This window comes from Pyrgilauda ruficollis, unplaced genomic scaffold (assembly GCF_017590135.1).
Source record: "Pyrgilauda ruficollis isolate IOZ18807 unplaced genomic scaffold, ASM1759013v1 scaffold41, whole genome shotgun sequence".
Taxonomy (NCBI): domain Eukaryota; kingdom Metazoa; phylum Chordata; class Aves; order Passeriformes; family Passeridae; genus Pyrgilauda; species Pyrgilauda ruficollis.
The window spans coordinates 5,679,108-5,701,403 of record NW_024525601.1 but is presented as its reverse complement, the minus strand read 5'-3'; the positions used below and the strand labels follow the sequence as shown (position 1 = coordinate 5,701,403).

At 40.8% G+C, this 22,296-nt stretch overlaps 1 protein-coding gene across 4 annotated transcripts in view; it reads right to left on the bottom strand.

The window, feature by feature from the left end:
* DLGAP1 (DLG associated protein 1) overlaps positions 1–22,296 on the bottom strand; it is a 134,999-nt gene that overhangs the window by 77,765 nt on the left and 34,938 nt on the right. For 2 of the 4 annotated variants that reach the window (XM_041477679.1, XM_041477681.1), the window contains exons 3-4: positions 16,094–16,271; positions 13,639–13,883 (exon numbers count right to left, since the gene is read on the bottom strand). In XM_041477679.1, the coding sequence (XP_041333613.1) occupies positions 13,639–13,883; positions 16,094–16,271 (423 nt within the window). The remainder of the gene's footprint in view (positions 1–13,638; positions 13,884–16,093; positions 16,272–22,296) is intronic. The other 2 variants (XM_041477678.1, XM_041477680.1) reach the window with 1 other exon arrangement.

Sequence of the window (22,296 nt, the reverse complement as noted above, 5' to 3'; positions counted from 1 at the left end):
CAGTGTAAGGCCATGGCACCAGGCAACAACTTGTTCTGTTACTTGGGTGCAAATTACCCATCATGTAAACTGGGAAGTGGCAGGTTTTCTCAGGACTTTGTGAGGCAGTCAGATTGAGGTTCATGGAGGAGTTGGGTTTTATTCATAGCTTGGTTATTTTGGTCTAGTAGACCCTGATTTTTTCTGCCACAAATCTACATAATTTTATTTGATTCTTCATGAAGTTCAGAAGGAAGTTAAAAGAAATAGAGAGGAAAAAAAATTCAAAACAGATATAGACTGACACCATTTGTTTTGCTATCCTGTTACAATATTCTAATTTTCATCTAAACCTTCCCATTGGGATACATATCTACATTTGACTTTAGCTAAAGACAGAATTAATTTGAAAATTGTTACAAGAAAGAGAATGGTTATCAAAGCACCATTGTCTTGACTGTGCAGAGAGAAAAGGTAGGCATCTTCCTCAACAGAACAGGCAAGAGATCTGTCAAAGCAGAGGGTTCTGTGGTATTATTTATTGGTTTTTTTACATTTTTTTTTCCCTCCTCTGGTAGCTTAGCTCAAATCCTTGATCAAAGCAACTAGGAATTGTTCTGCTCAGATGGCTTAGTGCATTTTAAGTGGGATGCAATTTAGCACTCTCCCATCTGACCAAAGCTAAATTCAGTAAGGGAAAACAATTTCCAAAGACCAACACATCCATTTGCCCCTTGAGAGGCCAGACAAAGGTTGTGGCATTAGAACAGATTACCAACATCTGCCTGCAGTGTGCTTCTGATAAAAGGAACTGTTAGACTCTGATGGCAGTGAGACTGTCCCTCTTTGCAAAATAGCATTAGGTATTTTCCAGGTCCAAGTATTTCAGTTGCATTGTGCTTGTTATTGAGCATTGTAAGAAGCAGTGCAGTGAGACTGGTGTAATAGCAAGAAATAAAAAGAGTAAATCACATCTCTGTGTATACTTCAGAGGTTCTGCAATTTTTTTTAATGCACAGTTTTCTTTGCTGCCACATTTCCTTTGGGTTTGTCTGTCATATTGTTAAAGAAACAAAGCAATGTTTGTTTCAAAAAGTGGTTAATAATGTACGCACCCCATAGTCTACCATAGTTTCAAAGAGCCAATTACTGTTAGACTGTTGCATAAACACATATTTAGAAAGCATGAAAATGTGCAATTATTTACACTATTCAGTACCTAATACATCATATTTGAGCTCCAAAATGGGAATTACTGACATGATGAAATATAATGGCTCCAAACAAATTGCTGTACTACAAGAGGGGCCCTGTAGAGCTGTACTCATTAAACACACTTATTAAAAATTCTTAGTTTTTTGAAATCAAAAATCACTCAGTCACTTTAAAAAGCTCATCATCACCAAGTATTTAATCTGTAGCTTCTTGCAAAATCCTATGGCTCAAGAGAGCTTTGCAAGTATTATATCTGGGGAAAACCAAAACATTGAGGTTTGTCTTAAAGGAATGTTGTGGAACTTAGTGAATGTGAGTGGCAGCACCTGGCTAGAGATTGGACAGTAGCACAAACTAAAAAGAAAAATCTGAGTTATTTTTACACATTGGCTGCATTAATTAAGCACAGCCTCTTCAGGAAAGAGGCCTAAGTCCTGCTTTCCAAAAGACAATTGTAGTTAAATGACATTAATCTATTTGAGGAAAATGGTAGGAATTATTATTCAAAATGTGATTTCATTATATAAATTGGGGCATGTCTTCAGTTACTGATTCAGCTCATTTCTGTCACTGCCTTCACAAAAACATTGCAATGGAAATAAGCTGGAACAAAGAAAGATTCCGGTCTTTGCTGTACTTTTCCATAAAGGAAAAATTTAATTATTTGCTCTTGAGCTAAGGAATGATGTATCTTTAGTTCTCAGAGTTCTGAGGATTAGAGCAATGACCAGTTCCTGAGAACAACATTTTGGGATAAAAGTTATATTGCCCTCTCACAATTTACAAATGGAAAAGGACTGTGTTTTTATTTTATTTTATATGCTGCTGCATATTCCACCCATTAGTTTGCAATTACAAGCTGGTGCTGCTATGGGAAACCTGCTTCCTCTTGATGTGATACCAGGCATATTTCAAAGAAGGTTGATTCTTAGCCCTGTGCTCAAGTCAGGTAACTCTGTCCCCAAAACCACAGATACACAAGGCTGCTGAGTCAGAGATGCTGAAATCACATCATTTGCTCTTAGGACACCAGACCAGAGCTAAACTGCTGCCCCTATCTGAGGCAGACCTGTCAGCCAGCCCAAGCTGCTGGCAAAGGGCAGACTTGCCTTGCAGCAGTGAGCAGGAGAGACTGTTTGCCATAATCCATTGCTTCTTGGATTGTGGCAAAATTACTGAGGTTTCATGCTTGTTTATGAGCTTAGAAAAATGTTAATTCTCAGCTAATGAGATGTGAGGCATGCAGTGCTCAGTCAGCAGAACAACTTTTAAATTACTGTTTTGCTTGTAATGACTTCCTGTACGTTTGTTATGGTACACCAAGTGGCATTTTTCCTCAGCTAGGTGCTGTGCATTCAGGTGCTGAAATACACAGGCATGGCTGCAGGCTCCATCAGGGCACTTCCACAAGAACTCGCACACCAGCAGAAGTGGGGTACACAATCGTGGGGTCAGGACTCTCTCACTGCATTAGCACATTGGAAGGTCTCCGTGAAACTGGGGTCCTGAACATCCCTACAAAAATCTCCAGCAGTGGTGCATTTGAGAACACACCCATCTAGTCTGAAACTAAAGCAGAGTTCAAATCCAAACATGCTTTGGGGGAACCTTTAGGGGGAACTGTGTAAATCTGAACACCTGAAAAGATTATCACTTTTTGTATGTGCAGTATAATCAAAAGAAATGGATTAATGGAAAAATGAATTTAAGCACATTCCATACAAACATATGCAAAGGGCTTCCACAAAATTTTTCATATCTGTATCAAAATTAATGCAGCATTAACAAATAATGAAACATTACATTTTAAGTTAAATAATCCCTGTGTTCTCTCTATTTGTGCTCCACTTGATAAAAAATACACTTATTAGTTCTTTGCATAGAAGAACAGGGATTTCTGTTAAAGTTATCCTTCTCCTCTAAAATCATGCTTTTTCCCATTTAATTTGAGACTATCAGCTCACAGGTCTGATGGCCATCTTACTCCCAGCATCTCAAAAGGCCAACAGGGTCTTACAGAGCAGCAGGCTACAGCAGTGTGTCCTTGCACTGAGGACTGCTGACTGCATGCCAGGCTTTGCCAAAGCACAGCTGGAGGTTTGCAGGAGTTGTAGTCCTGGTGAGGCCATATCTCAAGTGTGTGATGGGCATGGCACTCCCCAACATGAGGGAAATGCGGACATTGGCAGAGTTGGCCAATGGCAGTCACCCATTTTCAACTTTGGAGATGTCCAAGTTGTTTGGACCACTGGAGAAGTCAACCAAACAAGTGCTGTCTCAACAAAATAGTAGAGTTGCTCTGTGTTTCTGGAGGTGTTCACAAAGTTAGATAACATATTCCTTCAAGACATTTTTGAATAATTAAGGTCTTTCTCACATTCTTACCTCACTATGAGCCTTAGCCCAAATGTTTAGAAGCATATCAAGCAAATAAAGAGTAAGAATAGTAAGCAAAAACGGAATACCAAAGGGTAATACTAGTTTTTCATTCCCTGTATTTTAAACACATTTATAACTTTGGAGACTGCTGTAACTACTCCAAATGATATTTTCAGTTGTGGAAAAAAATAACTAGGCCATGCCCTACAAAATAAAGTCCTTTTCTCACCCTTTCTGAATTTCTCATTAAAAACCTTCACTGGCTTGGTAAAAATGGTGTTTTTTGGTGTGATGTGGAGCTTATCATTCGTGAAGTTGACTACTAGGATAGGAGAGATGAAACTCATACTAGCTATGGTCAGACACCTCTGAAATTGGAAGTAATGTTCTCCTCCAAGGTCAGATCCTCATTAGCAAAGGAAAACATTTTAAAGTGCTGATTTAAGCAATTTGATAGCAGATCCAAAAGCAGAACACATTTTAGGATTACTCAAGGAAACAGAGGAAATGAACCATGTAAATTCTTTGTCAAACAGTTTTCTACAATCCTCAGATTTATTTTAAGTTTCAACATCTGCATGAAAGCCTTAATGTAGTTATATTTCTTCAGACCTTCTGTGGAAATATGCTAATTTTGGTACAGATCCAGAAACCAGACTTAGCTTCAACTGGAAATCACATGTGAAATCCTAATTTGTTGTTTCCTTTTGAACAGAGCAGTCTCTGAAAGGAGAGCTCTGAGGAATCCAAAGGACTTGCATCTGGCATGCACTCAGCTTCCTTATCCACAGGATTTGATTTTATTCTGCCTGGCACAAGTCAGGTTTTAGACTTGTTTGCATTTTATTTGTTTATTTATTTATTTTTAATTGGCTAGGCAGCCCCTTAGAGATCTTCTACAAAATACCTGACTTGTCTTGATCAGATGTTCCAATGAATGGAAGGAAAAAGGTTTGCTCAGCTGAAAGACTGCAATTAGCATATACTGTGGTAACTCTCAAACCTGCTGGCTACACAGCATGATTTCCTTGGGATTTTTATTTATTCTGCTTTTAAGCAGAAGTGTAATGTTACTGAGAATCACCAGATGGCATTGCTGCAGATAACTCTGATATTTCTTTTCGCCTAACTCTACAGAGGATAGGAACTGAATTGCAATCCAGAGCAGAGTTTTTCCTGATGTTACAACTTGAGCTCTGTTAGAGAGATGGCATTACATATTTGTATATTATACCGTATTATATATTTGTATGCACGTGTGCCCATGCCTGAGCCCTCACAATGTCATAAGGTTTGTTTACAGCAAAGGACCATGCACAGCAACATTGGGAAAGTCTAGAAACACAAACACAATAAATGTGGGAGAAATATGTTCTTTAGACTACTTTAGCATTTAATTGTTTCTTAATTACTGCATTCTTCAAGCTCATTGAAATGATTCACAGACTTAAAATGAAAAGGCTCCTTATTTAGTGACTGTATTTGTTGGCTGAAGCGCTTCAGCTACAACAGTTGCATCTGCAAATAACCTGGGATCAAATTACGTAATAACTCACAGCTCATTAAACTCCTTTGAAGAGCTCAAATGACCTGGGTGTTAATTTTTAGTGCAGCCTGTGGTGTATAACATATGTCAGCACTTCAGAGTTGCTCTGCCTCTCAGCCTGCACAGCCCTGCTCCCAGGGACAGCCCTACTCCCAGGGACAGCCCCAGTCAGGATGCCTCCATGGGTACCGCTGATAATGAGAGAGCAAATATGAGGGTGAACAGAGCGTTTCAGCTGACTAGCTGTCAAGGCATGATGCAGTTGTGACATAGAACTTACTACATAGAACTCTTGAGTGTGTCCAGAGAAAGGCAACAAGGCTGGTGAGGGGCTTGGAACACAAGCCTTGTGAGGAACGACTGAGGGAGCTGGGATTGTTTTGCTTGGAGAAAAGGAGACTAAGGGGTGACCTTACCACTCTCTACAAGCTCCTGAAAGGTGGCTGTAGTCAAGTGGGAGTTGATCTCTTTCACCAGGCAGCAGCTGACAGAACCAGAGGACACAGTCTTAAGCTGTGCCAAAGGAAATACAGGTTGGATATTAGGAAAAAGTTTTTTACAGAAAGGGTGATAAAATATTGCAATGGTCTGTCTGAGGAAGTGGTGGAGTCACCATCCCTGAATGTGTTTAAAAAAAGACTGGATGTGCCATGGTTTAGTTGAGGTGTTAGGGCTGGGTTGGACTCAGTGACCTTAAAGGTCTCTTCCAACCCAGTGATTCTGTGTGTGATTTATAATTCTGTATACAATGTCAAGATTGCATTTTCTCTTCCTCATTCCAAAACCCTTCATTTAAAAGCAAGGATAAAGGGAATATGTAGCCAGGTGCAGTGTTGGGAGGAAAGGGTTAAAACCAGAAGATTTGGCACAGAGGGAATAGTTCAGATACACAAGGCTGCTGAGTCAGAGATGCTGAAATCACATCATTTGCTCTTAGGACACCAGACCAGAGCTAAACTGCTGCCCCTATCTGAGGCAGACCTGTCAGCCAGCCCAAGCTGCTGGCAAAGGGCAGACTTGCCTTGCAGCAGTGAGCAGGAGAGACTGTTTGCCATAATCCATTGCTTCTTGGATTGTGGCAAAATTACTGAGGTTTCATGCTTGTTTATGGGCTTAGAAAAATGTTAATTCTCAGCTAATGAGATGTGAGGCATGCAGTGCTCAGTCAGCAGAACAACTTTTAAATTACTGTTTTGCTTGTAATGACTTCCTGTACGTTTGTTATGGTACACCAAGTGGCATTTTTCCTCAGCTAGGTGCTGTGCATTCAGGTGCTGAAATACACAGGCATGGCTGCAGGCTCCATCAGGGCACTTCCACAAGAACTCGCACACCAGCAGAAGTGGGGTACACAATCGTGGGGTCAGGACTCTCTCACTGCATTAGCACATTGGAAGGTCTCCGTGAAACTGGGGTCCTGAACATCCCTACAAAAATCTCCAGCAGTGGTGCATTTGAGAACACACCCATCTAGTCTGAAACTAAAGCAGAGTTCAAATCCAAACATGCTTTGGGGGAACCTTTAGGGGGAACTGTGTAAATCTGAACACCTGAAAAGATTATCACTTTTTGTATGTGCAGTATAATCAAAAGAAATGGATTAATGGAAAAATGAATTTAAGCACATTCCATACAAACATATGCAAAGGGCTTCCACAAAATTTTTCATATCTGTATCAAAATTAATGCAGCATTAACAAATAATGAAACATTACATTTTAAGTTAAATAGTCCCTGTGTTCTCTCTATTTGTGCTCCACTTGATAAAAAATACACTTATTAGTTCTTTGCATAGAAGAACAGGGATTTCTGTTAAAGTTATCCTTCTCCTCTAAAATCATGCTTTTTCCCATTTAATTTGAGACTATCAGCTCACAGGTCTGATGGCCATCTTACTCCCAGCATCTCAAAAGGCCAACAGGGTCTTACAGAGCAGCAGGCTACAGCAGTGTGTCCTTGCACTGAGGACTGCTGACTGCATGCCAGGCTTTGCCAAAGCACAGCTGGAGGTTTGCAGGAGTTGTAGTCCTGGTGAGGCCATATCTCAAGTGTGTGATGGGCATGGCACTCCCCAACATGAGGGAAATACGGACATTGGCAGAGTTGGCCAATGGCAGTCACCCATTTTCAACTTTGGAGATGTCCAAGTTGTTTGGACCACTGGAGAAGTCAACCAAACAAGTGCTGTCTCAACAAAATAGTAGAGTTGCTCTGTGTTTCTGGAGGTGTTCACAAAGTTAGATAACATATTCCTTCAAGACATTTTTGAATAATTAAGGTCTTTCTCACATTCTTACCTCACTATGAGCCTTAGCCCAAATGTTTAGAAGCATATCAAGCAAATAAAGAGTAAGAATAGTAAGCAAAAACGGAATACCAAAGGGTAATACTAGTTTTTCATTCCCTGTATTTTAAACACATTTATAACTTTGGAGACTGCTGTAACTACTCCAAATGATATTTTCAGTTGTGGAAAAAAATAACTAGGCCATGCCCTACAAAATAAAGTCCTTTTCTCACCCTTTCTGAATTTCTCATTAAAAACCTTCACTGGCTTGGTAAAAATGGTGTTTTTTGGTGTGATGTGGAGCTTATCATTCGTGAAGTTGACTACTAGGATAGGAGAGATGAAACTCATACTAGCTATGGTCAGACACCTCTGAAATTGGAAGTAATGTTCTCCTCCAAGGTCAGATCCTCATTAGCAAAGGAAAACATTTTAAAGTGCTGATTTAAGCAATTTGATAGCAGATCCAAAAGCAGAACACATTTTAGGATTACTCAAGGAAACAGAGGAAATGAACCATGTAAATTCTTTGTCAAACAGTTTTCTACAATCCTCAGATTTATTTTAAGTTTCAACATCTGCATGAAAGCCTTAATGTAGTTATATTTCTTCAGACCTTCTGTGGAAATATGCTAATTTTGGTACAGATCCAGAAACCAGACTTAGCTTCAACTGGAAATCACATGTGAAATCCTAATTTGTTGTTTCCTTTTGAACAGAGCAGTCTCTGAAAGGAGAGCTCTGAGGAATCCAAAGGACTTGCATCTGGCATGCACTCAGCTTCCTTATCCACAGGATTTGATTTTATTCTGCCTGGCACAAGTCAGGTTTTAGACTTGTTTGCATTTTATTTGTTTATTTATTTATTTTTAATTGGCTAGGCAGCCCCTTAGAGATCTTCTACAAAATACCTGACTTGTCTTGATCAGATGTTCCAATGAATGGAAGGAAAAAGGTTTGCTCAGCTGAAAGACTGCAATTAGCATATACTGTGGTAACTCTCAAACCTGCTGGCTACACAGCATGATTTCCTTGGGATTTTTATTTATTCTGCTTTTAAGCAGAAGTGTAATGTTACTGAGAATCACCAGATGGCATTGCTGCAGATAACTCTGATATTTCTTTTCGCCTAACTCTACAGAGGATAGGAACTGAATTGCAATCCAGAGCAGAGTTTTTCCTGATGTTACAACTTGAGCTCTGTTAGAGAGATGGCATTACATATTTGTATATTATACCGTATTATATATTTGTATGCACGTGTGCCCATGCCTGAGCCCTCACAATGTCATAAGGTTTGTTTACAGCAAAGGACCATGCACAGCAACATTGGGAAAGTCTAGAAACATAAACACAATAAATGTGGGAGAAATATGTTCTTTAGACTACTTTAGCATTTAATTGTTTCTTAATTACTGCATTCTTCAAGCTCATTGAAATGATTCACAGACTTAAAATGAAAAGGCTCCTTATTTAGTGACTGTATTTGTTGGCTGAAGCGCTTCAGCTACAACAGTTGCATCTGCAAATAACCTGGGATCAAATTACGTAATAACTCACAGCTCATTAAACTCCTTTGAAGAGCTCAAATGACCTGGGTGTTAATTTTTAGTGCAGCCTGTGGTGTATAACATATGTCAGCACTTCAGAGTTGCTCTGCCTCTCAGCCTGCACAGCTCTGCTCCCAGGGACAGCCGTACTCCCAGGGACAGCCCCAGTCAGGATGCCTCCATGGGTACCGCTGATAATGAGAGAGCAAATATGAGGGTGAACAGAGCGTTTCAGCTGACTAGCTGTCAAGGCATGATGCAGTTGTGACATAGAACTTACTACATAGAACTCTTGAGTGTGTCCAGAGAAAGGCAACAAGGCTGGTGAGGGGCTTGGAACACAAGCCTTGTGAGGAACGACTGAGGGAGCTGGGATTGTTTTGCTTGGAGAAAAGGAGACTAAGGGGTGACCTTACCACTCTCTACAAGCTCCTGAAAGGTGGCTGTAGTCAAGTGGGAGTTGATCTCTTTCACCAGGCAGCAGCTGACAGAACCAGAGGACACAGTCTTAAGCTGTGCCAAAGGAAATACAGGTTGGATATTAGGAAAAAGTTTTTTACAGAAAGGGTGATAAAATATTGCAATGGTCTGTCTGAGGAAGTGGTGGAGTCACCATCCCTGAATGTGTTTAAAAAAAGACTGGATGTGCCATGGTTTAGTTGAGGTGTTAGGGCTGGGTTGGACTCAGTGACCTTAAAGGTCTCTTCCAACCCAGTGATTCTGTGTGTGATTTATAATTCTGTATACAATGTCAAGATTGCATTTTCTCTTCCTCATTCCAAAACCCTTCATTTAAAAGCAAGGATAAAGGGAATATGTAGCCAGGTGCAGTGTTGGGAGGAAAGGGTTAAAACCGGAAGATTTGGCATGGTGTTTAAAAAAAGACTGGATGTGCCATGGTTTAGTTGAGGTGTTAGGGCTGGGTTGGACTCAGTGACCTTAAAGGTCTCTTCCAACCCAGTGATTCTGTGTGTGATTTATAATTCTGTATACAATGTCAAGATTGCATTTTCTCTTCCTCATTCCAAAACCCTTCATTTAAAAGCAAGGATAAAGGGAATATGTAGCCAGGTGCAGTGTTGGGAGGAAAGGGTTAAAACCAGAAGATTTGGCACAGAGGGAATAGTTTTTGCTCAAAGTGACCTTGCAGCTGGGAATGTTAAGAATGTCAGAGTGGGAAGGAGTGTCCATTTATTATGCCCAGTTTTGTTCATCCTATGCTGGTTTTGAGAAGTAGAATTCCCGCATAAAGACAACACACCCACAGTCATGCTCGAGCCTTCTGCTGGAAGTGAGATATCGTAAAAGCACAGCCTTGTGATAAATTGCACCTGTGCAAGGCCCTTTGATGCCTGGGGCAGGCAGTGGTTCCCCTCATCACTGTGTGCCAGGATGAACTGAGCCTAATGGAGCCTGTGCCTTTTTACTAGGATGAGCTAAGCCCAACAGAGCCTGTGCCCCTGTGTGTCTCTGCTGCCCAGCCATGTTGGTGAGGTAAGGAAATAACTACTCTGAATTTCAGCTGTGGTTTGGTGGTTGCCATCATTACCTGTATGTTTTGACTCACACATGGGGATTGACCTCTTCTCCCAGGCAAACTGCGACAGCATGAGAGGACTTAGTCCTAAGCTGTGCCCGGGAAGGTTTAGGTTGGACATAAGGAGGAACTTTGGTGGCAGACTTTGGTAAGGTTAGGATTTTCCTCCCCACACACAGTGTAACATTTCACCTCTTTGGTGACATCAGGTTTGTCCCTCCACCTCCATTTTTACACTTGGGCTCAGTTTCATCGAGCTGCAGCCACCCTTCAGTGTCCCCACAGCAGCACTAAGGTCAGTGCAGGCTGCAGAGGCCACCAGGTGGGCAACCACCCTTAGCTGAGCTCCGTGCCATAGTCAGCGCACAGATTTGTAGTTAGAATGAGCACATCCTCAGAAACTGAGCTAGAGGTGCAATTGCAGAACTGAAGTGCCAACACTGTGTGGCGAAAGGAAGTGAAAACCTGAGGCTGCCACCCCAACAGCAAAGGCTAACAGGCAAAGTGTGATTTTTGTCCATAGTTCTTGCTTTATCCAGATACCCTGGAAAGCTGTGGATCATTGCTCTAGAGGAATAATTTTGAATCCAGTAAACCAACAGCTCTCCCGTCTTTTCCACCATCAAGCTGACATTTCCCTGGACTTTCAGCTGTCAAAGAGATTCTCCATATCAGTGTATGATCACAGCTTTCATATTAGTGAATTAAAAGCCATGTTATTGAGGGTATCGCTAATGTTGATGAAAGCAATCTTTCTTGGTTGAACAGGCAGAGATGCTTTAGGGGCAGGAGGACTGTTCTCTGATTTGGGGATGTTAAAACCATTTTTAGATCATAACTGCTCCCATGTCTCCACAAAAACATTTGCAACATCACCTCAGTGGAGATAAACCTGAGATACTGTTCTCCTTTCTTCATGTCTGCCTAGTTGTTGCTCCATTTCCCATTTTATTGAAGCAGATATAAATAGAAACTATCAACATTGCCTTTCATAATTCTCTTCTGTAAGCCAGGCACAGGCAACACCATGGCAGTCAACACAGATGCTTTTAAACATAATTAATTAAATTCTAATATCCATTAAGCAAATAGTGGTATGTAAGTCAGGTACTAAAAGAGACAAGTTGTCTGAAATGCTACCAGTGGAAGGGATGGACCTTGGAGCCCAAGAATTGGAAAATGAAAAAGATAACTCAGTGAAATTCCCACAGCAGAAAACCGGCATCCACAGCAATCTTTAAAGGCTTGTATGTACGTCCAAAGAGAGCACTGCAAATCATTCCTCTCTGCTTTTAACACCCTGACTACAGAAGCAATAACCCAAGACATACTCACTGGATTATGTTTTTCAGTATCACAGTTTTGTTCATATGATTTTTAAAATAAAGCCAGCTACCCAGAGAAGAGACCAGGCCTCTATAGTTGCACTACAAAAAAGGGACCACAAACAAGAGATAGTTTACAGTACAGATTTTCCTCTTTCATGTTTTCCAGCATTTTTGGCTGGCACACAGAGCCAGCCTTCTCCATTTATACGCCATCATCCCCAGAAACAGGCATCATTTTCCTAAGTGACAGAAACAACCTCTTACATAGAGATAATGCAAAAATAATTGTTCTCTTCTGTATTAATGATCACCGTTATTTTTATAAAGGAAAAGTGTTACCAAAGCCATTCTCACAGAATAGAAAACCCTCTTTTGGATCAACCCAAGCTGATTTAACAAAGATGAGTGCACACTGAAAAATCCCTGAAAACTCCCATCCTTCACCTTTTGCCTCAGAATATGTTTGACACAAACTAATACCACACAATGAAATAGCACACACCTTATGCAAATCCTGTCTTTGTGGTTTGGTGCAAACCCTCTGTGCTCACAAGGGCTATTTCTATAGCAGAAATGCTGTCATGTGAATACTATTTCTTTAGTGATTTAGATGAGAATTTCTCTGCAGCATTTGTTAAAAATGCTTTGATGTTTGTGATGTACTGCCAGTATATTTCCAACAGTACTAAAACTTGCTACTTTTAGAAAAATCTTTAATTTAGCTGAACATTTTTGGTAAAAGGATTTAAAGTGTTCTTTGATGACATAGAACAATTGACAAGCAGCTTTAAAAAAGACTTACAAGGAATAAACAACTGCACCTGTGAGATAACACACAGAAGGACAAAAGTTTACAGAAAACAGAAATGAAAAAATACAGCAAAAGAGATAGCAGGTACAGTGAAATACGTATAATAGTCAATATTAGTCAAGAACACGATTAGTATATGAACAGCATATGAATAGTAAATGAAGCTTGTGTAAAACAGTGGAATGGTTGCACAGAAGTCAAAAGAAAGAGGCTCTCTCTCATCCTGCCATAGGAAGAGCACACACATGTAATGGCTCCTGCCTCTTGCTTTCCTGAATGAGAGAGGCAGGTTTGGAATTTGGTTTTACTTGGTTTTTCTTCCCCTTAAGCACTATTTTGGTGACAAAATCTGAAATTCATCATGGTTATTTCCAAAAGAAAAGCAACCTCAAACATTAAAAGGAAGGTTAGAAGTCTCATGTTTACACTGAAACCTCTCCCTCTAGCAAGGCTTGAATAGTTTGAACTGCAGAAAGAATGTAACAGCAAAATGTGAACATGCATGTTTCGACCTGCAGACTGCTTCCTCCTTTCTTCGTTCTCACATCCGAGATGGGGTCTAGAGAGCTGGAACAGTCTCTTCGAGCCAGTAAAAACCACATCCAGTAACTTATACAATCACTTCAACTTTGTAGAAGACCTCATCAGTGGGACCCTTCTCTGCTGGTCACAGCCAGCAGAACTGCCAACCCAGAGCCTTCTTTGTTTGGCCTTGCCAAATTGTGATTGCTCTTTTGGGGGGGACAGCGAGGCAAGGCATGACCTTGGACTTCCCTTCTATATGCTTTTAGCTTAGAATAAATTAGCTTGGACACAGAAGGAACCATATCAAAGGCATCAGCCTTGGTCTGTGTGTGGTTTGAGGCGGATTAGTCTGTCCAGCTCCCTGGTGAAACACAAGACTCCATTAAGGGCTTGGCATCTGGCAGAGAAAAGCTTGACTGGATGGAAAAGCACTGGAAGTACCTTCCCTTTCCACCCCGCTCTGGATTTCCCTTTGTGTTACTCACCAGTGCTGCTCTGGATGGTCCTCACCGTGGTGGTGGTACGCGGGGGAGACGAGGAGCGCAGCGATATGCACTCGTCATCCTGGGAGCAGCCCTTCTCGATGGCCCGCACGTAGCTGTGGCTCCTCATGCGGAAGCAGCCCGGCATTGGCAGATCCAGCGCTTCCACGGCCTGAGACTCCAGCTCGCTGAACACCGACTCGCAGACGGACTCGAACTGGCCGTTCACCTCCATCTCACTCACCTGCAGACAGACACCGGGCAGGGTCAGTGCATCCCATACGTGGATATTCCACACTGCCTGACACAAACACTCTCAAGCTACGGCGGCACAATGGCCAGCACCCGTTAGAGGATCCCTTTGCACATGAAGAAAGACAAATGGGACATCCCATACCAGCAACTGTGAGGGGAAAGAAACAGTCTATAAAAAGGGGAGACAGAGGTGTTGGCAAAGATTCAGCAGAGTTTAGGCTCTTGGCTCTTCTGAAACTGGTGGGAAGCCTGGAGCCCTCATAGCAGCTTCTGTTTTATGTGACCCAGAGCCCATGGCAGAGGTTGAATGTTTGGTCATTGAGATCACTACATGTAAAACAAAAATCACACTTTCATTGCAGGGTGAGGAAAAAACCAAGAAGGATCAGCTTAACCCCAGTTCATTATCAGTGCAATCACACTGATAAAGCCTGAGTGGCTGGAAAGCTGCAGGGTAACAAACACAGGAAGGGGAAGTTGGTAAGGGAACCAGCTTTGATGCTGGGGAAATTGTCTGTAGAACTAAATTTCTGGCTGAGAGCAGATGCAAAGGAATCCTTAGACCCTTTGTGCAGCAGACACTAGGTGGTGATAAAGACTTGTGCTCATGGTGGTTAAAGAGCATTCGAAAACTTCCTACAAGTCTTAAGAATCTGGAAACCATTTACCTTGGCTTAATTAGTAATGGATGCTCATGTTTCTAAACTGAGCATCGAGCCCTGAGCTTGGCATTAAAGCACATTAATTATCACTGTATGAGACATGCAGATGGAAACCATCCCTTGAGGATTTTGTTAGTTTTCAAGCATGTACAAGACCAAGTTAGCAGGAGAAGATAAGACTATGTTGGGAAGGTAGAAAAAACTCCATTAGCAATGCCATTCCAGGATTAATATTACCAAGAAAAATGTTTTGCGGAGTCTTTGTACACATAACTGAAAAATCTCAGAGAGCAAAATATATTTTTTTCAAAGGAAAACTATTTTAAAAAGCATGGAAGAGCAGTAGGTAGTACAACAAAAAGAATAATCTTACTGTGGCAGAGAATATCCAATCCTCAAGTAAGTATCTCTGAATTAATACATTTTTAAACAAAAAAAACTTGTTCACCTTGGCAAATGATAACCACTCCTTGGCTGACAGTTTTGTGTGTTAGGTGTGCAGCTAAATAAGTAACGTGACCTAATGTTCATGTAGTTGCCTCTGACACCTGAATTTCTGTGCTGTTTCTCCTAGATACATTCTGGCCCTCCTTTTAGAACATCAGCCCATGCCCTACGCAAAGTGCCTCACTTTAAAATACACAGGTAAGTACTCTGAAGTGTCTAAATATAGTAGACTGCAGAAAGGGAAACAACGTATTTCATATGAAATTCCATATTGAATAACACATTTATTTGTTATGGCCACAGCTGAAGTCCTGGTGTTACTGCTGTCACACACTTTTTTTGACATGGTGATGACTTGGTGTGCCAGTCATTAGGGATCAGTATCTGGCACCACAAATCCTGCCTGCTGCATTTCTGGATGAGTAAGGAAGTTCTTTCATCCAAGTGATTTACCCAAATGATCCACTTAAGCTAACGAGCCAAAAATCATACCAAGGAGCTAGAAGATGTAGCAGATGAACTACTGGCCCTCTGCCCTGTGGTGTGCTGGCACTTTTGCAGTTCTTTCAGATCTGTTCCCTATGAACTCAACTGTACAAGCATGGTGAATGCAAGGACAGACTATTTCATAACACTAAAACACATAAACTGAATCTGTCACGATAGACTTCATTTTTCTTCTTGTTTAGGAGCATGATGATCTCTTACAGGATTTCAGGGCAAACATACAGACAGATTTTTTCACTTAATACATATACTGTAATATTTGTACTATTTTACTGAAACGTTTGGAGGTACACAAAGTAAAGAATGCATAAAAAAGCATAAAGCAAATAAAATCTCTAATAAAATAGTGGAGCACAAACTATTAACAGCCTAATTTTATTTTAGCACCTCACTCAGCATACAAACATTTTTTTTTAAGCATTCAAAAATTTTGATTGGAGGTACTAAGCACAAGATCCTTAAGAACCCTGTCCAGTGAGAGTGTTGGTGAGCACCACTTAAAGCAAAATCCAGTTTCTCCTACTGCAAGCAGTGTCCAGCATGACACTGGCTCTCCAGGCTGGCCCAGGTGCACGTCACCCACCTGGCTGATGGTGCTCATGGCTCTCATGTAGCTCTCGTTGCGGGAGCGGAACTTGGGGGATGTCAGCAGCCCTGCAGGGTCCAGGCTGTCCAGGCTCCTGTTGATGGAGACTTCGCTCACTGCCCTCAGGTAACTGTGGCTCCGGATCTGGAGCTTTGGCGAGTGTTCACTGGATATCCTGGGAGTTTTGGGAGGGGAAAAAAGAAAAAGGAAGAAAGAAAAAAGAGATTCCATCAAATCCAAATGGCCTCACCAGGAGTGAGAATAACCAGACGTTTTTCACTGGAACAGCATGACTTGAACTAGTCATGACACAGTTATTGTATATTTATAAAATAAAGGCAATGTCAGCACTTTTATTTGGATTACCCCACCCTTTTATTTGGTGGAAGGAAAAGGACAGAAAGAATTTTCTTTTCATTTTTTGTAAACCATGTCTAAGCATAATGGCAAAATTGTTCACTTTCTTTACTGACAGCAGAATGGAAAAATTTTACACTGTACTGACAATGACAGTATCCAGCTCCAGAAACCCTGCCACTATGTGGGACTTTTGAAGTGGCAACACTGAAATGGCTTCACAAGTTGATTTTAAAAGAGCAAGAGGAGCCACTGAGATGAGCAGCAGAGAAAGCCCTGTGGCCTTACAGAGATGAATGCAGCAACCACCAAAACCAGCTGGGGAGGCAGGTAAAGAAGGAAGAGGCTTGATGGTTCGATCAGCTGGATGATCCTAAATTTATCAACTGAACATCCACATCTCGAAATGCTGCTGGTGACGTGACTCTGACATGTTCTCATGCATGTACTCATGAAACAGGACTGTTTCTCATGGGGCTTTCAAGGGTCTACAGGCCAACAGGGCAGGCAGATCACATAAACCATGCAAAACACACTCATAGTATGCCTTAACCTGGGAAATCACTCCAACAGCACAGGCCACCTGATTAGGTTTGATATGCTTTAGATTTTATTTTAGACCTGGCTTAAGCCGTAACTTAACAAAATGCATGCTAGGGAAGCAGCTTTACACAATTATGTCAAAGTAGAAGTTTAAGAGTTAGAAGTTTAGAAGTTCAAAATACAGTTGTATTTTTGAAGTGATAACTTTGCCTAGTTTTTCAATACAAGTGACAGGTGAGATGTACAAGGAATGAAAACCGAACAAAAAACCCTCCCCCCCCCGCTTCTCCCCCCATTCCCCAGGGAATTTGTGCTTCTGTACTATGTTCTTGCCATATGTACTAAGAGTCAGCTAGAACAATCCTGCACTTGCGAGATGCGCTATCCTTTGACTATGCTGGCTAAGTACTGTCTTCACAACCTGAGGCATCGTCTAAATATGTGAGTCACAAAAAAACGGGTGAAATACACTTGGATGAAATATAATTAATTTGGGGGATATTGTCTTTTGTAAGAACTCATTGATGAATAAAGTATCAAAAGGGTGAATCTTCAATACATTTTTTGATTTAAAAAAAAGTATCACAAAGCAAACAAATTAAAATATTAACTAAATCTTCTATTTTAAAATGTAAATCTCATAAAGATGTTTACAGGTATATGAAAGAAAAAACTGTAACCTAATTACAGGCTTAATCTTTGTCTCCTAGTCTTTAGAAATACATACACAGCTGACCTGAAAGAAGAGAATCCATTTTATGTCTAATTCCTGAAGCATTTGCAGATATTTTATATTCAAGTATCTAATGATGGTAATTAGTATCAGCAATTTCCCAGTGGCATGCACAATTCTGGTAATTGTCAAGGCATTTTGGAAGGACAATTCCATTATGTAATCACTCACCTAAATAGTTCAGAAACTGGGTCCATTTCTGAATCGTCCAATACTGTATTAAAACCTAGGCCATCTCTACAATACCATATTCTCTAGCTGCTAATTACCTTCCTAAAAAAATACATAAACTTCTGTTAATTACCCGGTAGTCCTGTCACAGGATGAAGAGAAAGCCTTTGCTTGCCATTTTCGCTGTGCATACAGTGCAATACAACAGCCATTTCCATACTCTTTGACTTTTTACACCACTTGATCCCACATGACAAAACCTGTTTAGACATCAGAATAAGTGGAGCTCCAAGCAACTCAAAAAAAGGCAGAAAAAGTGGTGAAAAGTCAACTGTTACTAATAGTTACATTTGTTTACTGCATTTTGGTAACTAACACTAACCATGTAACTCTTGGAAAAAAAATGATTGCCTGTTATTGGAAAAATTGAATGAATAATTCAGCAGACGTAATTTTTCTGATGCATGTGAGCTACTTCACCACACTGCAGATCTGCAAACTGATCAGTGTCGCTTGAAATGCATTTCCTAGATTGGTTCAAAACGTATTTTATGATTATGATGTGAACAGTTTGCTGCCAATATGTGACATGCAAAATTCAAATCAGCTTGATTAGCTGCCAGTTAGTCAAATACGTCACCTGGGGCTTGTTGCTGCCCACTGATTAGCTGAGCTTGCAAGAAGACTGCAGCACATCACAAGATTCAATGCACAGATATTGCCAGAGAGAAATCTGCAATTGCTGAGGCACATGCCCTTTAAAGAGTGGAACCAATAAAGCAAGTATCCATAGCACAAAGATTTTGCTGTGGCAGCCAGAGTAAAGATCATGTGAGATACTCATGGGAGTCGCATGGAAAGCCACCATAAAGAGTATAGAAATTAATTTTCTGTATGCATTAGTGTTGCATATTATTTTCCCAACTCTGCTTGAAACAAAGCAATTCCTCATAAAAGTAGATGTTCCCTTTTTTTCAGATGTGGGTCCTCAGCACAGCTGCCTTTTTTTTTGGTTTTTTTTTTTTTGTTCCTCAGTATGCAACTGACTAGTATGACACAAATCCAGAACTGTATTTTACAGGGGGCTACTTAATCTTAATCTGGGCACACCTCCCATCTCCTGTATAAACCAGAGGAGGTAACTGGCTGCTGTTGAAGGAGGTGGCTCCTTGCTTACTGATTGCTACAATCTCTGCTTCATTAGATGTAGTGGTGGAGGAAAAAAGGAGAATAAAAAGGATTTAAACATAAAGAAAGAAACATTGAAAGCTTGCATTTATAATGATTACTGCTGCTTTTATAGCTGTGTAATAAATTGTCACTATGTCCTACAGTAAAGTTTAATGAACAGCTGAAATGCCACTGGAAATTTTGATAATGTGCCACTTAGGAATAAATCTGACTATGTATGATGTGCAGGATCTGAATGTATAATTAATTTTCTTGGAGTTACTATTACCAGTAATGTGTAAATGAAAATACCTTTTTCTTCCTTGAGGGTTCAACTCCGTCTCTTATTTACCCTGCATTACCTAAATTTTTCTTTGTGCCATTGTAATTTCTACAATAAGTACAATATGCCAGGGACTGAGACTTTGGGACAGATCTTTGGCCAATACAAAATGGTCTTTTGGATCCACTCACTGCATTGGATGAAGTAATTGGCAGAAGTGGGATGTGAATTATTTAGGTTGTTAAACATGCTCCTCAAGCATGTTCCATCATTTCTGCGCTGCACCCACAAGTGACAAGTCCTCACACTGGCTGCACTATGTTTTTTCCCCACACTTCTTGCCTCAGGCCTCACCTCAGAGGATGGCAGCACGGCCACAACAGCATCACATTGATACCACACAGGATGCGAGGCACAGCACTACTGGATGTGCTTCCCAAAAACCACAGCAAGAGGCACCAGAGGAGATGAGGGCTCTGTGTTGCTGCTGCTCTGCTGATTGCCATTGTGGGTTTCCCGAGGGGATTTGCAAGAGTAGGAGCTAGCCCTGAGCTGAAGTGTGTGGAAATGGAGTCTGCTGAGTCCCAGCAGATAAATAAATACTCCACTGGGTAGAGGAAGGCAAATGCCTCTGATCCACACTGTGCATCAGAGAAGTTCAAGGCCAAATGCTACAGAAACTCCAGGAAAAGCTCTGAGAGGCAGGAGAATGCTCATTTAATCAGAAAACATGTTCTAGTGAAGCATCTGAACCAGAACATCATGTAGGTGTATAAAGGAAATCTTTGCATACTGCACTGAGATTTCTGCTCTGTACATTTCCAACGCACTGAAGCCTATTCTCCTGTTTTCATTCAAATAGAGAAAATAAAGTATTTAAAGCACACACATCTAATCACCCTACCACTGTTGCAACATGCATGGTAAGAAATATTTTTAACTCACTGTTACAGATGTGTTTGTATTTACATGATATTAACATGATTTATGTGATTTAACTCAGATGAAAACACATTCTGGTCCCTCATTTATTTGATTATTTTCAGAGTAAGGAGTTGGTTGGTGTAGGCATTTGTGAGAGGAGCTAAACTCAGTTGCTTTGCTCTGGAGGATACAGGGAAGCTGGAGAGGGACCCTTCATCAGGAATTGCAGTGAAAGGACAAGGAGTAAAAGCCACAAACTGAACAAAGGAAAAATTAGGCTAGATATTAGGAAGAAATTATTTACTGTGAGGAAGGTTAGACATTGGAACAGGTTGTCCAGGGAAGTTGTGAATGTCCCAACCCTGGCAGTCTTCAAAACCAATTCGGATAAGGCCTTGAACAACCTAGTCTAGTGGGAGGTGTCCCTGCCCCTGGCAGTGGGGGAGGGGGCTAGATGACCTTTAAGGTCCATTCCAAGCCCTTAACACTCTGTGATTCTGTGGTTCTATATCAAAGGATTCAAAATGCAGTGTTAGCAATTAACAGTGAAATAACTTTGAATATATTCTTGGAAGAGTTCCTATGCCTTGAAAATGTCTTTCAAATGACAGAGAGAAGATAGACAACAGGGATTTACATAAGCAGGCAATTTTAGTTTCAAATATTTCCTTTTAATTTAGGAATGCACAATGCACTCTGTCATATACGTGCTCATTATAAAAAGCACTTTCATTTATCACATTTCATTTCTGAATGAAGAAAGGGAAAACCAAGGCTTGTGATGACTGCTGTTTTTTCCCTTTAGTTCAGACACAATGTAATAAAACGTAGTCCTGAGACTGTATTGTCTTTTGCAAGTTCAGCAGTCAGAATCACAGCACAAAGTACAGTGTTGTGCCAGATAGGTATCGTGTTCTGCCAACAGTAAATGACAAAGCAGAGTAAAGTAAAAGTCCAGGAACATGTCCCAAATGCTTCTGTAAGCCAGCAGTGCTAAAATTTGCCTTCAAACAAAGAAGATCTCAAAAAATATACCACATGCAACATGAAACCAAGAAAAAATAAATCTCAAAGCCACCACTACTGTTAAGTATCCCAGCTCTCAATTTTGCTGCATGCAACTGACAGCTTGGTTCCATGGGGATAAATTATCCTCTGCTGAATGCCCCACCTCTGGTGTGGCTGGTGGGCACATCCAACATACATTTCAGTGCTTAATTTTATTTGCATTTTAGTGTTGCTAGAAGGTAGAATAATCTAGTGCAGCCTGACACAAGGTGAATACTGAAGGACACCAGAGAGGAAGATGTAGAGAACAATTTACTGATGTGCATCTGTCTGATCCTGGTCATGACCTGGGTCAACCAGTCTGGGGTAATTTTTCTGTGTTGGCATCAATGTGGGCATTGTTCTGCTGCTTTTTGGTGCAGTAAACAGGGGGCTGTCGTGTCCCTGATGGAGACGAGGGCAGCACATAAACAGTTTTTAGCATTTGCCCTCCCCATACCAGATTTTTCTGGGTTTGAAAATCTCCTTTTGCTTTCTTGTTTATAAACAAGTGAACCTTTTCATGGGGAGTTTCTGCCTTGAAGCTAAAAAAACCATCCCAGTAAAACCTCTCTTTAGGTCCAGACCCTGCTAAAGGGTCAAGTGTGAGAAAGAAAATTCTAAAATTTGGAGATATCCAAAAAACCTTATCTGCTGAAGAGCAAAACAATGCCATCAACAGAAAAATGGCATTTCTTCCTTTTTCTTCTGCTACCAGTGCACAAATTGTCCTAGCTGCATGGACCAGCAACACATACCACAAAACTGCATGGACATGCCTGTGACACAGAGTTTTTCCCATGCTGAGAAGAGGCAGAAATTACAGTATGGTGTATTTGCCTCTGATTGATTTTTCAGATTCTCTTGGGAAATAGAAGAAAGCACTTAAAAAGAAAAAAAAAAAAACCCAATCCAAAAGCCCCCACAATTTGGTGTTATGCATCTCTATCTCCAGCTGTTGTGCAGTTTTTG